The sequence below is a fragment of the Choristoneura fumiferana genome, chromosome 14 (genome assembly GCF_025370935.1).
Source record: "Choristoneura fumiferana chromosome 14, NRCan_CFum_1, whole genome shotgun sequence".
Lineage (NCBI taxonomy): Eukaryota > Metazoa > Arthropoda > Insecta > Lepidoptera > Tortricidae > Choristoneura > Choristoneura fumiferana.
Genome location: NC_133485.1, coordinates 9,684,553 through 9,698,531, shown reverse-complemented (window position 1 = coordinate 9,698,531; position 13,979 = coordinate 9,684,553). Strand labels below are relative to the sequence as shown.

At 38.1% G+C, this 13,979-nt stretch overlaps 1 protein-coding gene across 6 annotated transcripts in view; it reads left to right on the top strand.

The window, feature by feature from the left end:
* The window catches only part of Dscam4 (Down syndrome cell adhesion molecule 4), a 93,925-nt gene that overhangs the window by 20,739 nt on the left and 59,207 nt on the right, over positions 1 to 13,979 (top strand). For all 6 annotated transcript variants that reach the window (XM_074097655.1, XM_074097650.1, XM_074097649.1 and 3 more), the window contains exons 2-5: positions 5,083 to 5,278; positions 6,498 to 6,653; positions 11,871 to 12,005; positions 12,236 to 12,371. In XM_074097655.1, coding sequence (XP_073953756.1) covers positions 5,083 to 5,278; positions 6,498 to 6,653; positions 11,871 to 12,005; positions 12,236 to 12,371 — 623 coding nt within the window. The remainder of the gene's footprint in view (positions 1 to 5,082; positions 5,279 to 6,497; positions 6,654 to 11,870; positions 12,006 to 12,235; positions 12,372 to 13,979) is intronic.

Here is a 13,979-nt window from a genome sequence, read left to right as displayed (position 1 = left end):
ACGCATACCATATACAAAGCAGCCTTACCCTAGACTAGATTTCACAAGATTGCACCAGACGAACTATGATATGGAAATGGAAACAAAGTGCGATCGGATAAAAGGCATTAAAGGTAGGCGTCCACTTATCCGCATCGTACGCTTCGGACGTATCGGATTTGTTGCTTTGTATAGAAATGTGCGATGCTTACGATGCGGACAGGTGGACGCACTTATATGAGTTTCTATACAAAGAATACTACGATCCGTTGCGTGCGATGCGTCCGATGCGTACGATACCGACAAGTGGACGTTTACCCTAATGTTGCAAGAGACACGCTAACTGACAGATGATAACTACCTACTATATACTACGTTTATAGAAGAAAATCACACAGTGACAGCAAACCGGCCTGTATTAGTATTATTGGCGCCTGTTGCAGTGGTAACTGTTAGACCGGGCACAATAAAAAAGGAATTTTAAAACACAAACACAACCTGATTTAAAACATAGTGTAATCGATTCTACTCTCGATTCTAAGCAAATTCTTTCTTAAACTACTTTCTGGTTTTCATTTATTTAATTAATACCTTGTATATTATCAGTGTTTTGCTTAACAGAAATAAACTAAGACTAAACAATAAAAAATGATGCAAAGCAAATTTTTATCGATTTAGATGAAATTTGTATAAGATAGTTTGAGACCCTGGAAGTACATGGGATAATTTTTATCTCGAAAAATTTAATACTTAGGATAGTTTTTTGTGTATAATTCTTTCAGGTACCTATAGATGCGATAAACTGCTAGTAATTTAAATATTGTTACCAACTCGTTAACTACCTCATATAATTTCTAATAAACTCCTCAACAGCCAATTCCAAAGCATCAATAACAATTACATTTAATATAAATGTCAGCGAGAGTTGGGAACTCGAGCGTGAGACCTCACGATCACATCAATAATTACGCCTGAAAAGGGTATTGTTAACCTACTGTTCAAAAAATAGGGCGGTTTATACATTAAGTCTGGGGATTTGTGTGTCAGGCGCTGGGAAACGTTGAGCCTTTTAAAATATTCAACGGTGTGTCCCGGCCCTAAACAGCACAGCTACAGCAGCAGTAAATACAAGTACAAGCGAGTTTACTCCCCACAATTTCACAATAAGATACATTAGTCAAATAAACGAACCATTATCCTAAACTTGTTACAAAGTTTCAGTTCAAATTCACAGTGAAATGATCAGCTTTTCCTAATTGGATAATTTACATCTCAGTTTTGGTTCCCTTGTGACGTGTTTTAAATAAATTAAATTACTTAAATTTTCGGCACTGATGTATGGGAGCTAACCTTCTGTGAGATTTATTACATTACATTATGGGAAAGCAGAACATAAGGGACCGGGACGGGCGTTTGTGTACGTTAGGACGGTAAAATACGTGTTACCGGCACGTGGATCATATATACTAACGGGAAAAATGTTGTTAGTTACGAAGCAACCTACGTTTTTGACAGACGATATTGGCCAAGAGCGCGAGGTGGCAAAACCCCTACCCTTATCCTTATTTAGGAACTATCTGATATAGAAGTGGTTAAACATTAACTAGTATCAATTGTTTCCTTTTGTTCTGAAATACTGAAACGGACTGTAGTTGTCAATATGGGGGTGGGACACTAAACTTGGTAAGACGCACCGATAAGTAATAGGTGATCAAAAGCGGTCAGGGAGTGGTGGCTAGGATAGGATCGAAGAACGGTGGGCAGACCAGGCCTGTTGGTTGGATGACATGAAAGTCGGCTGGGTAGAAATGGCACACTTTTTAACCAACTTCAAAAAAAAGGAGGAGTCTATGTTCCAATGTTTGTATTTTTTTTTATGTATAACTATTTGTAGGTTCTAATCCTTAGAAAAATACCACTTTAACCATTTTTTCACACTATTCGATTAATATCACTTAATATTTGTATTTTATAAATTGAAAATTGTTATTGTTTGTTTTTTTTCGTCTTGCTTGCTGAGCGTATGGTTGGCCGTGTCAGTTGTCAATGTCATGCACATGACATGCTTGTGTTGGTAGCCGCTGACTTTAAACGGTCGCGTTCACAATAGACACGGTCCGGTCGTGCGCGCAGCTTGCAATGACGGCCTCACGGTCCCACCGGAAGACCAGCGCTAGCTCCTGAGCCGGCATTATGCTGAGGTGGGTCCGTTTCGTGAATGGTAACTGCTTTCCTTGTCTGTGTTATTTATTTATGTAATCGTTCAAGTTTGTTACTTTTCCGAATAAATGTATTTTCTTTCTTTCTTTCTTTCTTTCATATTCGCCGATTACTCAGTCAATTGTGGACCGATTTTCAAAATTCTTTTTTTATTCGAAAGGATACTCTTCTGAGGTGGTCTCATTGCCACCAAATCAAAGTCTGATGATGGGATCCTAGTTAAATCGAGGGCAACCCTCAAATTGTATAGGCACACCTATAGCGATTTGGCATTTTTAGCATTAGATAAGCATTTACATTCAGAAAGTATTATTTGGTAAACTGGACCTGATGAAGAAGACCGTAGATGACCAATGGAACTCGTCAAAGCTAACTAATGCTCGCTCGTCTATAAACGATCATTATTAATATACCTAGACAAGCGACTAAGAAGGAGCTTTAAGTTAATGATTCTTTTTGAACTGATCTGATGCTGAAGCCGGAAGGTAGGCAACGGAACTCTGTTATAAAACAACGTAACTAAGCCGTGTTTGGGCTTCATGGAATCGTTGTGAGATGTACTTTGGCTACGAATCACTAAAAAGTGAGAAATAAATAAAAAAGTTTAACAAAAATGTAAAACCGTCTCCATAAAAATAAAAAAATAACAAAAGATGGAACCGACTATAAAAACCTTGAAAATATTTTTCTTGCACTAGGTAACTACCTACTAGCTCGAAGTCGGTGTCTCAGCACGACCCAGCAGGATGGATTGAAACCCAAAGTATGTAGGTGAGGTACACGACTATTGTTCCATTCCTGCTGGCTCGTGCTGAGGCACCGACTTCGATTTAGTAGGTACCTAGCGCTAGAAAAATATTTACAAGGGTTTTATATTCGTTTCCACTTTTTGTTATTTTTTTATGAATGACTTTCCGCCAAATTCACACAATTAATTTCGACTTTTACGACCAAAACAGCAATATTCACGACGATTTCATTTTAAAACTGCCATATTTACAGGTTTTGCATGAAAAGCGACACACTCATACATAAAAGTTGGTAGCAAGCCGTTGTGCGTAAAAGACGCACTGGGGAGCCGAATAACGTTCCCGAATATTCCCACGAGCGCTATAAATATCGCGTTGTAGCGTATTAGCTGTCGCAAAAACCGCAACGTCTCTATAAGTTCGCTTTTTTACGCCAAAAAAGTTGTGCAATAAGTTAAAATTGACCACCTTGCGTCATTTCATTACTCTGTAGGTACACCTACCCTTTCTTTTGGCGCTAGGTAAACATTTTAAAAGCGTCTGTTTAATTTCACTCTGATTTGATAATGATGATCTTTTAATCGAAAGCTAAAGTTAAAAGCTAGTTTAACGGGCATGGTTCTTAGCTAAGTTTCATTAAAACCAGTTAAACCGTTTTTGAGACATTGTACTTTTTAAATGAAAATGTTATTGACAATTTCAATGTCCGCTCTTACAATGTAACTAGGTGGAAGACGCTTCTTTTTGGGACGGGGTATTTTTAATTTTTAAATTGTTTTTTTGTTACCATTATATCGAGAACGAATTGTTTAATATAAACACCAAATATATATACAGTCATCAAATATATACAGGCACTTAGCCTAGGTATATTTTTTGTCCCTAGAAAGTTTTGAACATAGCAATGTAGGCATATTACCTACTACTGAGTCAAAACGTCAAATTTTTGTAGAAATCATGAGCATCCCAAGACTTTTTTGATGTGTGTATAAATATGCACATATCTATAATAATATACATATGGATATGCGTACATAAACAGATGCTCCTAACACACTAAAACCTAAACACCTAAGCTAAAAACTAAAAACAAAAAAAAGTCCCCATAACTCCAGCAGCATTTCCCCGCTGTATGGCCAGCGCTATCTGCTGAACCAGGTACGACCCGGAGCGGGGGTCAACAAATACTTATTAAAAAATATATAACCCTTTGCATGTATGTTAGTGCGACTCGCTCTTGGCTGGTTGCTAATATATAATTTCATGTATCTTCTTTTCAATTCGCAGATAACCAATAAACCTAATCACAAACCAGCTTTTATGCCATTATTCCGGTGTCAGAACTAGTTTCAACAGAGCTCTTACTTAATCTTTCGACTCAAAGTGCTTTGTAGCGAGGTTTCCTTTGAACTTCGATACCAAGTTAACCACGATTCTCTCGTGTTCGGGTCGGTTGGGGTGAAATCCTTACGACGGACTTCTCTTCAGACCTTTTTGTGGTTTGTTTTTCCATCAACCCGAAGTTTACATTGCAGCATTGTGTGGCATTGCCACGGATCTCTGATTTGGAAATAACTAAGTAATTCCTAATTAAAATTTCATAATCATTTCCACGGAACAGAAATAAAAATTGGTCAAGTGCGAGTCGGACTCGTACATGAAGGGTTCCGTAAACATATATATCTAAAACTACACACATACAATAAAAATCTACACACATTTTACTTTTTGTAATAGCCAACCCTAGCGCTCCGCGCAGCCGTAGGGTATAAATTTTAAGAATACGGCCGAGTCGGTCTACTGCTTAGGTACATTACTTGTATTGTGACATAGTGTTAAGCCCTGGTAGACTAGTAGTTTTGACTTATGGCCTCTCGAGCCTGGGCTTGTACCAATGACTTTTTATACCGGAATATTTTAGCAAATGGCGTGACAAGCCACTGACTAGACTGGAAGAATCCCTTTATGGGATAAGTTTGCCTTTGTCTGTTTCTCACTAAATATAATCTGTTTTTGTTTGTTATATGTTTTATGTACATACAATAAAGAGTTACACATACAAGCCCGACTGATTACGAGTACCCTAGTGTAGGCTTACCTGAACTTATGTTAAATAAAAATAATTTTTCAACAGCTGGACTGGCTCCTCGACAACTCCCCCGTCTCCACGGTCGCCGGGCTCCGGCACGTGCTGGCGAACGGCTCGCTCCAGTTCCCGCCGTTCCCGGCAGCCCGGTACCGGCGGGACGTGCACGCCGCGACCTACCGCTGCCGGGTCCGGTTTAGCTCCGGCTTCGCTGTGCTATCAAGAAACATACATATCCATGCAGGTAGGTACTTAACAACAAAACATACATTTGTACATTATTTGCACACTTACCTTGCTCCATCGCTACTACGTGTAAGTAGTAAATTCATAGTGGACCAAGAGCCCACGACAGTAGGACCTTCGTTATAGTATAAAGGCTGTTATTTTTTATATTCTAGTATTAACACGTTACAGGTAAGAAAGATCTTTATTTATGAGATTCGGATATTGAGGTCTTTGTTAAATATCATGTAAGTATCAAAAAAACGTCATAAAATTTAACCTCAAATTCATTATCCTATAAAACTCAATTGTTATTATGTTTTGTCCGGAGTGTTAATAATAGAAAGTTATATAGATAATAGAAATCACTTCCGTTATTGCCAGACACTTTGTAGGGTTACAACTCCCTGCCAGATACCCTTAAAGTGTGTTTGAATAGAAGAAAAACTTTCAGCCATTATGCTACAACGTCCGGCTCCAGCGAACTCTTGCTCTATAGTAATAGTAATAGTGGAGCAAGATAAGCAAAAGGTTATGGTTCATTGACATGGGTCTCCGCTAAAGTTACACATACGTAAGTATTATATTTTTGTCAAAATATCTACATCATTATATCGCTACTTTACTTATCTCAGAGCCCCTCATCTTACGTCATCTTTAATAAATAATCGAGAGTTGCTCGGCGGACGTCGGGATTATAAATATATTGCATTGACAGAACGTGTCTCTAGCTCTGACACCCAGATCAGGGGTTTTCGGCCGCGGCGGGCTTAGCGCGGCTTACGGGATAGTTTCACCTGTAACATATTTCGAAGTACCTACGACTCCGGCACTACATACATATTTACTACATGAGATAGAGTGCCGCGCTTAACTTCGTAGTCTCTAAAGGTTTTCAGAAAAATCCATGTACCTATTACATTACAGACAAAACCTATAATAACAGCTACGCTTGAATTCGTCATTTGATGTTTCAATTCGTGATCACACTCCTACTCGTAATAAGCCCACGCAATTCTGTTTTGTTGTTGTCTCATTAGTACCTACTAAACAGTGTTTTTCAATGTGCACTGTTTATTTGTCTTAATAGTCGAATTTATCCAACTTCTAGTGATTGGAATGACTTGAAATTTGGTACGGATTTTTAGGTGTAGCATATTTAAAAAAATACCTCGTGGACAGGTAAAAATACCTTTGACAAAGCATGAAATAGTTACCTTTTCTTTTTTTGTTCCCAGCATTAAACATGCCGTGGGATGTGCACGTCCCAGATGAGTATGTGATGGCAGGCAACGCGGCCATATTGCGGTGTTCGGTGCCGTCACACTGCGCCGACCGCGTCGCGAGCACTGAATGGTTCGCGGATGATGGTGCTAGTGTGCTTCGGCATACAGGTAAGGCACGAAAGGAACCAGAGGGCCACCGAAATTCAAAAATCGAAGTTCGTATCATACCGTCCCTTTTACTCTCGTATTAAATAGTATAAGCGTCAGCGGGACGGTACGATACGAACTTCGATTTTCGGATTTCGGAGTAGCCCCGTTGAGTCCTTATTGTATAACGCGCTGACGTTCGCGATCGCATTCACCATCTCTTTCTACCCTCGTCTTTTACCAAATGACAGAAGGTAGTAGTGAAAAACGTTTGTGATTTCAAGTTAGATAATAAGATTACTTAGGCCTCAAGAGAGGATGTTCACAATACTAATTATACTTTGATGATTTAGTTAATGATAAGACCAAGATATTTTTTATATTCGGTGATTGATAAAATCGCCAAAATGAAAAACTAATATTTTTGCATATTTTTGACTCAAGCAGACATTAGCGCACTCAAAATATATTTGTAATATAACATTCAACCCATTATCTAGCAAATTAAACCATTTCATTTCATTTCAATAAAACCGTTTATTTCGGGCAACATGCCCCATACCCTCCTAACGCCCAGAGTCCTGTATAAAGGACTTATTGTAATTTGAACATCAAACTCTATCATATCTCATAAGTAAAATTTTAAGGGCATTCGCTTCAAACTTTCAGATTGCCGGCTTGGCAGATGCTAGAAATGCTTGCCCAGGTCAAAATTTTCCGGTTTTACTAAATTCCCAGAGGAGTTGGAATGACTTTTTTTGCAAAATTACATACGACACACTCTTTGAGTTGCAGTACGGGTTCGGAACGTGCCAGGCTTCTGCTCTTCGTTCCATTCTCCATACAAACGTAGTCCCGGTCTCATTTGAAATCAGGCAATAGAAGTAGATGAAATTTTGTAAGTATGGACTAGACGTAATTATCTATGACTCTGGTTTTTCAGATTTTCATATAAATGTGTAATATCAGAATTACAGGACCTCAAAAGTCGACAAAAAAAAGATATCAACTTTGCACGAGAATTACAGACTAATAAAGCATTTTCACAAAAATCGGAAAAACCACAGGCATAGAAAATATAATGAATATCTTGATTGTAAAATATCATTGATTTCTGTCAGTGGTGCTATACTTTTTGTATAATATGAGGACAACGAAACCTAAAAGCATCTTCGGGGCCTTGCCTAAGGGTACTCTTTATGTAATTTGTTTTAGTTTTAGGTTCTATTTTTATTTTATGTAAGTTTTTTTTATTTTATGTAGGTACGTTTGTAAGTTATGTTATGTTATGTATGAGGAGAAACTTTAATGACATAAAGTTTGATGCTCATAAATCAATTTTGACTTGGGCGTTAGGAGGGAATAAATACCTTAAAAACTAACTAATTTGTTTAAATGATTAATATCATTCATTTTAGCATCAATCATTAATCAATTTATTTATTTTAAATTTTTATAGCTATTTAAGGTTGTCTACTTTTCTTACCTTTTTTACCAACCCCCTGACCCCCCATAGCAGCACAAGCGCTGCCTATTATGTTGTGCCTACTTAATGCACGTCACTAGCGTCAATTCATAATACGGTATTTGACAACTCCTGATTTTGCCATATCTTAATATTATTATGAAAATATAGATATACAGATAGTGTTTAGCGAAGATAAAATTTAAATCGGTTGAAAATTGGATTTATAGTGTTTTTTTGAAAAATCTATATACCTGTCTCTTACTCAAACGCTTTTCTCTATGCAGCAAGTATGGCGGCACTGGCGTGTGACGTCACATGCCAGTATGTCTTTCTCTGTCTAATCTTGAATTTCAAACCTTTATATCTTTCTTATTTATAAAGGTAGCTTAAAAATTGTTTTTCTATTCAATAACAGGCATTGTGTAGTTTTAATTTATAAAACATATACAAAATAGTCAAATACCGTATTGCGATAAAAAGAAGCTTGCATTAGAACAGTGTTTCTTGAACTTTTTGCGGCCATGGACCATATTCAGAATTTTAAATAATTCCTTGAACTTACGAGGGATGTTACAGGAATGTTACAGGAGGACGAGGGATGTTACAGGAAACAAAAAGTGTTTAATATATTTATTACTTGTTACTTAATAAATTAAAATAAATTATATCCAAATTTACCTATCTGAGTTATTGCGGATCCCTGCTGGCACACATGATAATAATAATAAATTCATTTATTTCGGGCAACTTGGCCCATACAATAAATACCTTACAGACTAACATACATATTTATAATCAATAATATTTAAAACTAATTTGGTGACAAAACGGCGTGACCCCGTTGAGTCACCGTCCCCGACGTCGCATTCAACTGCGGCATGGAGCCCCGAAACCGCCGGAACACGACGTCTTTCGGCCAGAAGGCAGCACTCGCGATGGTCCCCATCAGCAGCCGCGGCACGCGCACCACAAACGAGCTGAAGTGCACGTAGTGGCGCGACTGCAGCTGGAACACCCTCAGCGTGTATCCGCTCTTCCGGCGGACGTATTCCACCACATCTGCGACTGCGACAGTGTGATGCAGACGCGACACATACAGTGCCGTATTCGGCGTGGCCGCCCTACATGATACGCAACCCTGAGGGGTATAGTTATTAGATCAACCACTGTAAATTGGGATAGAATTTCTTCCTTACCTATTAATAAAATGTTAAAAAGGCGTAACAAGAAAAACGTTCGGATACATTATTCTTATACTTATAAAGTTGCCTTAAATAATATAACAAGAAAGCGCTTCTAACGCTAATCTTGTTTTATCATAATATAAGAGTCTTTCAATTTCCCGAGAGGAGAAGCTAATAAAATTTATGTCGCACTTTTTATCCCTCTAGGTAGGTAATAGAATATTCTGATATTAGGAATTTTCTTGAGCCGGATACAATTAACAATGGCTGTGAGAATATTGTCTAAAATCCTGTATTTTTCAATGCTTTCCGTAATAAATTACATCCACTTTGTAATCGTAAACTATCAGTGTTTCTTTCGCACTTCTTATTCTTATTTCATCTTATTCCTTTTCATGTAAGTTGATTTGCATTGCCGTGGGCGATTGATCACTAAGTATTACATCAACTCCTAAGACTGTGGGGGCCTCATCCAGACATTCAGTTCAGAACCCGACAATTGGGTTCTCTATTCATAGGCAGTTTTCGCTACAAACTACGAACAAAACATTTTGTCTGCAGGTTTTTCATAAATATATCTTTCAATATTTTTGAGTAAGTAGTTTTACTTTCTTAGTTCAGAATAAGCGGACTTTACCTTTGAATTCTAAGATTACCTTTCCTCTGGACATTGAAAAAGGTTTCCCGAGTTGCGTTATATTTTCATACCTCAATCTTAGATTATAATTATAGGCCAGAATCGTCCTTTTGAGATCCTTTTAACATCCATAAATATATTTGCTTTTACAAACCGCGTCTCCTCTGTTAAAAACTTTTCCCTCCAATTAAACGAACAAATATGGAATGAAAGCTATCTTGTAAATGTGGCCCAGTGTTCTCAAATTCTCGCTGAATTTTTTCTCATCAAAATACTTGTCAAGTAAGAGATGACACACGCAATTACATTTTCATCACATATATCTTATTTTGAGAAGAAAAAATACACGAGTCGAAAATGAAACGCCGACAGAAGGGAGAGGTGCCAACACACGAAAGCATCGTGGTACAAATTGAATATGAATATATCATGATAATTCTAAACGAATTACGCGGGCTTAGTTCATTCGTGCCAAATTGTTTTTTTAAGCATAATGTGGTATATTATTAAACGATATATCAATGTTACTCGGTAAAAAAAAAATTATAACAAAACATTTGACCGTCTTAAAAAACCGTTCAATTTTTCAAATATTAATTACAGAATAGAATTTTCATATTTTTGACCAAGAAACCACCTTGTTCTTTAGCAGAGTCATTATATTAACGTGCCCTGTACAAAAGCTACCATCACTCTCATTGTCTCAATATTACCTGTCATTTTTATGTTTTATGCAAAACTAGCTCAACCGTCCCGAATTTAACGATGCAACCTGATGAGGTTTTCAGAATCAGGCTCAGCTTCGACAGTTAGACAGCGATACTTTATTGAATTGTTTGTCTGCTCGCACTAAAACAACAATTTTCAACCTTACTTTCACCGCTTACGTTTCAAATTCCCGCCATCTCAACAGTAGACTTCTACCGCCGCGCCTGACAGCCCACATTTGTTTACGGTCCTGGTGGCTCACATTCTTTTGCCTTTTCGCTCAAGGATTCCCTCGCTCGAATACTTTATTTACTGCTCCTTCCAGTTTTCCCTTGATTAGGTCTATTGTGGGTCCCACGGTAGTAATAGCTTTTCCACCTTACACTTTTGAACTTGATTAAACTTTATAAATGTACTACACTTATTGTATATACCTAGTATTACTGTTGTAATTATTGCTGAAGTTGATACCTAAAATTTCGTGTAGTAAGTAGTCTAGTTGGACATACAGAACTAACAATATGAAGAATAGTAATAATGTTGTCGTGGGTATTGCACTAGCACTGCCTACTCAATGCACGCCATAGCGATCGTGTGCTAACTTTCAAATTAGACGACTAAACATATATTTTTAATTAGCCTGATAAAGACCAATCAAAAAAATTTACATACAACAAGTACCTACTAAGTAATTAAACATTATAGAAATATGTCATAATTTAAATTCCTAAAGTTCCATTCACACGAGAGCTTATCAAGCGTCACGTTAAAACCCGACGTTGGCTCTATTTTTAGTTAAATTCGAGAGCCGTCCACCGCTCAACGTCAAAAATTCGACAGTAACAGTGCTCGATAAAATAGCGGCGCTTGATTGCCTAGTTCAATCTCGTAATCTATTGCAACTTGCACGATTTTTCTTGCAGGTCTAAAGTGGCCTTAAGATCTCTACACATTACACCGTATCGTGCCATGCCATGCCATCCATGGCCGTAATAGGGACGTGTCAGACGGAGTGTCAAACAGAATGTCAAACGCGTTCCATGACGTGCGACGGCGACGGTTGCATGGTTACCAAAACTTGTTAGTGGACATAGTCTCATACTTTTCAATACAAACAATATATTTTTGCCTGTCACGTTGCTATTACGCTCATGGTATGATACGGTGTAATGTTTAGAAACCCTTTACATCCGTTGGCAAAATGCTCGTGTGAATGAAACCTAAGTAACCTTTCTTCCCAGACCCGAGTTCCAAGTACCAGCGGCTAGACGATGGCTCGCTGTACATAAGCGCGGTGCACGCCGGCGACCGGAGCGCGTTCCGGTGCCGCGTCCGGGACCGGATCACCGGCGCCGTGTACACTAGCCAGTACTTTGGTGAGTTATATACATAGATCTTAGTTATTACGAAAACGGGGAAAAAAATTCTATGTGCGAGCTTTCGGGGGTGAACAATCGATCTAGCTTGGTCTTATCTTTGTTTTTTTTTGTCTTTCTTAACCCACGCCATTTTAATTTTTTGACCCCTCTTATAAACATAATAAAATATTATTAAAAACTTCATACATTGGCAATTAAATTCAACTTTATGTTTAATTTTCAATTAGGTCACCTAATAGTGACAGAGCCGAAGGGAGGCGTGCGACCTCGCGTTGGTTCGGAGCCGCGAAACCGCCGCGTGCAAACCGGACAGGACGTCCGGCTGCCGTGTACGGCGCACGCCTGGCCCGTACCCACTTACAGGTAACTCTTCTGATGAAATAAAACAATTACTTTGCTCACCCGCGACCTTATGATAGCTACAATTATGCAAGAAATGTGTTTTCGTGCAGTTCCGCTACCTCCACACTCTAAGAATACATCTACCTATCACCACCACCACACTACACGACGCGCTTCGAACTCAAACAGAGATCATCTTCAGAGCAACACAACCGTTCACCATGCTACCACATGTTAAACTCACAACATCTAACACATCTAGTAGCATGGTGAACAGTTGTGTTGCTCTAAAGATGAGCTCTGGTTGAGTTCGAAACGTGTCATGTAGTGTGGTGGTGGTGGTGGTGATAGATAGGTTATTGTGATTTGTGTGTATTCTTACAGTTACAGAGGGTGGAGGAACTGCATGAACACACATTTCTTTCTTAAACGTAGCTATGATAAGGTCGCGGGTGAGCAAAGTAGGTAGGTAAGTAATTGTTTTAGTGTTTGTGTATGGATGCCCGCAAAGCAACTCCTGATTCAATAAATTGGTAACTATCTTCTCTTTTAGCAAACCGCCGCGTACATCGTGTTTTAAAAAGTATCGTGTGCAGGGAACCTAAAAAGAAATTCTGTATGGCAACCCTAAACACGATGCAATCGCAATGCAAACGCTTTGTTTGTCCAAAATTCGTCACACTGGAGAGTTTTAAGCCGATTTACCATTATTCACGATCAATAATAAGTTTTAATGATCTCATGATACTATGAAACTGACCGTTAAATTCGCCAATAATTATTATTAAAGTGCTAATTGTAAAGAAACATACGCCCGCAGAAGAAAGAAAATTTTGCACCATTATTTTCTCTACATAAGTAAGTATAAAAACAATTTTATGTACAAATCTCCCATTAAACATCCCGTAATCCTGAAATGTTCCTCAAAGGAACCATTATTCGAAGTCCAACTGTATCTATCGGAATAACACACCTCAGAATCAGCCTTCGACGTTGTTTCGCAATCGATTGGCAAGCACTTAAGTTCCCTGTAATGTGTTTTAAATCTGCGCTTAAAGCCAGTGAATTATGCAAAGCGTGCGAATTCACAATTAAGACATTTATAAGAGTAATTTAACGGTCTAGGAAGATCACACTTAAGTAATATCTCTTTACGTGGTGAAACTGCGATCTGCAATACGTGGATGATATCTACGATGCACCTTATGTGATCTTAGTTTCATTATGTTTGCAATTGCAACAACTCGGTCCGCACTCAACAACTTACGTAGGTTAGTTTAATTTTTTTACAAGTCGTAAGTTACGTTTAAAAATCCCATATTGGAAAATAAAATTGTATTAGGATAAATATATGGGATATACCACTTTAAACCGTATTTATTCTATTGCATTCTCCAGCTAAAAGCGTTGCGTCTGCATCAAGCATACAAATACGAGAGACGTGTGACATTTCACCACTTTGCTTTCACAGATGCAGCGGAAAAGGCACCGTTTTAGTCTTTATATCAGTTATAGACCTTCTTCTTCTATAACGTAATCGCCATCGGCAAATCATTCGTTTAAAAGGTTTTGGAAATAAAATTGTTTCCGTGCGAACTCGAGCGGAATACACTTACCCATATCCACTTA